The 2,086-nt window shown below is 39.5% G+C and overlaps 1 protein-coding gene and 1 long non-coding RNA gene across 12 annotated transcripts in view; one reads left to right on the top strand and one right to left on the bottom strand.

Annotated features, from left to right (window-relative positions):
• LOC114060720 (serine/threonine-protein phosphatase 4 regulatory subunit 1-like) overlaps positions 1–2,086 on the top strand; it is a 58,836-nt gene that overhangs the window by 52,099 nt on the left and 4,651 nt on the right. For all 11 annotated transcript variants that reach the window (XM_027890447.1, XM_027890443.1, XM_027890441.1 and 8 more), the window contains one exon: positions 350–525. In XM_027890447.1, the coding sequence (XP_027746248.1) occupies positions 350–525 (176 nt within the window). The remainder of the gene's footprint in view (positions 1–349; positions 526–2,086) is intronic.
• LOC114060722 overlaps positions 1–2,086 on the bottom strand; it is a 17,924-nt gene that overhangs the window by 10,730 nt on the left and 5,108 nt on the right. The gene's annotated exons all lie outside the window — the stretch shown is intronic.

Raw genomic sequence — 2,086 nt, forward strand, 5'->3', positions numbered from 1 at the left:
ATTTTCCCTGTTCAGATGTACTGAGATTCTTAAAGAACTGATCCTGCCATAACAGCAATCTCTTATTCCTGTTGGGGTTTTTTTTGTTTGGTTTTGGCTTTTTTTACTTTAAGGACAAATACTGTGGTTTGGTGGAGCATCCTGGGAAAAGAGTGGAGTGACACTCTCATTGTCCCCACTCTGGGATTTACCAACAGTTAAATGATCTTAGGTTTGTACCTCCCCTGTAGTTCCTCCACCATCTTTCAGTTAATTAGTCACTGTCTAAAAGTTGATTTGCTAAAAGTTGTCTTGCTAAAAGTTTTATTGCGGTTTAGTCTCTCATGTGTTTCTCTTTCATGTGCTGCAGCACAAGTGGAGGTGTTGTCTGCTGCGCTCAGAGCATCCAGTTTGGATCCTCAAGAAGAGACAATGGCCAGCGTCAGCAAGGGGACAGATTCACAGACTGAACTAACTATCAATGACCAACAAAGTTTTAAACCTATACTGGGTGATATTGTGCCTTTAATTGGTGATACTGTTGAGGTAAGAAGCAAGGTTTGTACTCTTATTTTCCCATTAGGATTTCTAGGGCTCCAGTAATAGAGCTGTATTTTGCATCCACATGGTGATTGCAGCCAAATGCTTCCTACTTTGGCTAGCATGGCATTTGGTTTTTTTGGCTGGTATTAAAGTGTTAGCTACTAAAATAAAATGAGTTGTGTTGAGCGCCTTTGTATTTGCCATGTGCTTGTCCATGAAAATTCTTGAAGTTGTTTTTGTTAAAATCTCTGTTATGGCTGTCACATTTGAAGATGTTTTAATGCTACTGCAGTTTATTGCTGTGAAATTGCCTTCCTTAAAACAGAGCCCTACTTATAATAAGAGAATCCTCTTCTCCGGTGCCCCCATGTGAACCTGGAGAATGAGGTACTTTGTTGCCTTTGCTCCCTGTTGAAATGATTTATAGCAGGTTGCTGTTCTGCTTAAGAGAAGTCCAGGACTTGCAATCTAAATGTTCTGTGGACTGCTGAAAGAGAAAGTGATTCTAGCAATCAGTAACATCTTAAGCATTTTGTACTTACTTCTTCAACCCCCCACCGCTGCCTCCTGCCCCATTGTAGTTGTGGCATTTTGATGCCCTTTTTCTGTTCTTTACTGTGTGCCAGCCAAACCCACTATGTTCACTGCATATAGCAACACAAGCTCTGGTGGTATTAAAAGCTATGACTATGCAGAAAGCAATGGTTCCAAAACGTGCTCCATAAAACCACAGCAAGGGATTTGTTCAGTCGTATTGATGAAATGGTATTTTCGGGTGAAATTTTGATAAATGTCTTTGAAACGGCAAGGAGTTAACGTCAGTTCAGTGCAAACATTTTCATCCTTCTGTAATTAGAGCAGTGTTTCTTTGTGGCATTTAATTAACTTTTCACCTAAGCTGTTGGACTACCATCTAAACATATGAGGAGTTTAGGAGTGTGACATTTACTTGGATACTGCTGATTATACACAATCATAATTTAACTCTACGAATATGGTTGGTTTATTTCAAAACACCCAACCTGCCCTGATTCCTTTATGTCAGGCTCGATATGCTTTTTTTATCATAGAGTCTGTTGTAATCACTTCCTTCTAAAGCTAATCTGCAAAATGACAGTGTAAATATATCCTCTGTCCTTAAGAATTTTGGGGGTGGTGAGGGTGGTGTTTGTTCAGAGGGACTTGTCCTACGTTTTATGTCTTTACAGGGTATGGTGCTGACAGAAAGTTTTAAGAACCTGTCACATTTCTGGTATATGTTGGTTTTGCATGTTTCAGTTTTATGCTTTGAAAGGATGCTCTTAATCTGTCAGTTCCTTGCCTGTTACTGGCACTGAATCAAGTCCTCATTTTACAAGTGAATGGATATTACAGAGGTGACCTAGAATTCTGGGAATCAAGCTGTGATCTGTTGAGCAAGTAGACTGTTACCCCTAGCAGTAAAGAGAGCTCTGATTTTCACAGGTGGTGGTTCGGATTTTTTTTGGTTTAGTGTTTTTTTTGTTGGTGGAGGTTTGTGGTTTTGTTTTGTTGTTGTTGTGGCTTGGCTTTTTTTTTTTTTTTT

This window comes from Empidonax traillii, unplaced genomic scaffold, assembly GCF_003031625.1.
Source record: "Empidonax traillii isolate 1590-97213 ecotype Southwest subspecies unplaced genomic scaffold, ASM303162v1 scaffold288:size648122, whole genome shotgun sequence".
NCBI classification, from domain to species: Eukaryota; Metazoa; Chordata; class Aves; order Passeriformes; family Tyrannidae; genus Empidonax; species Empidonax traillii.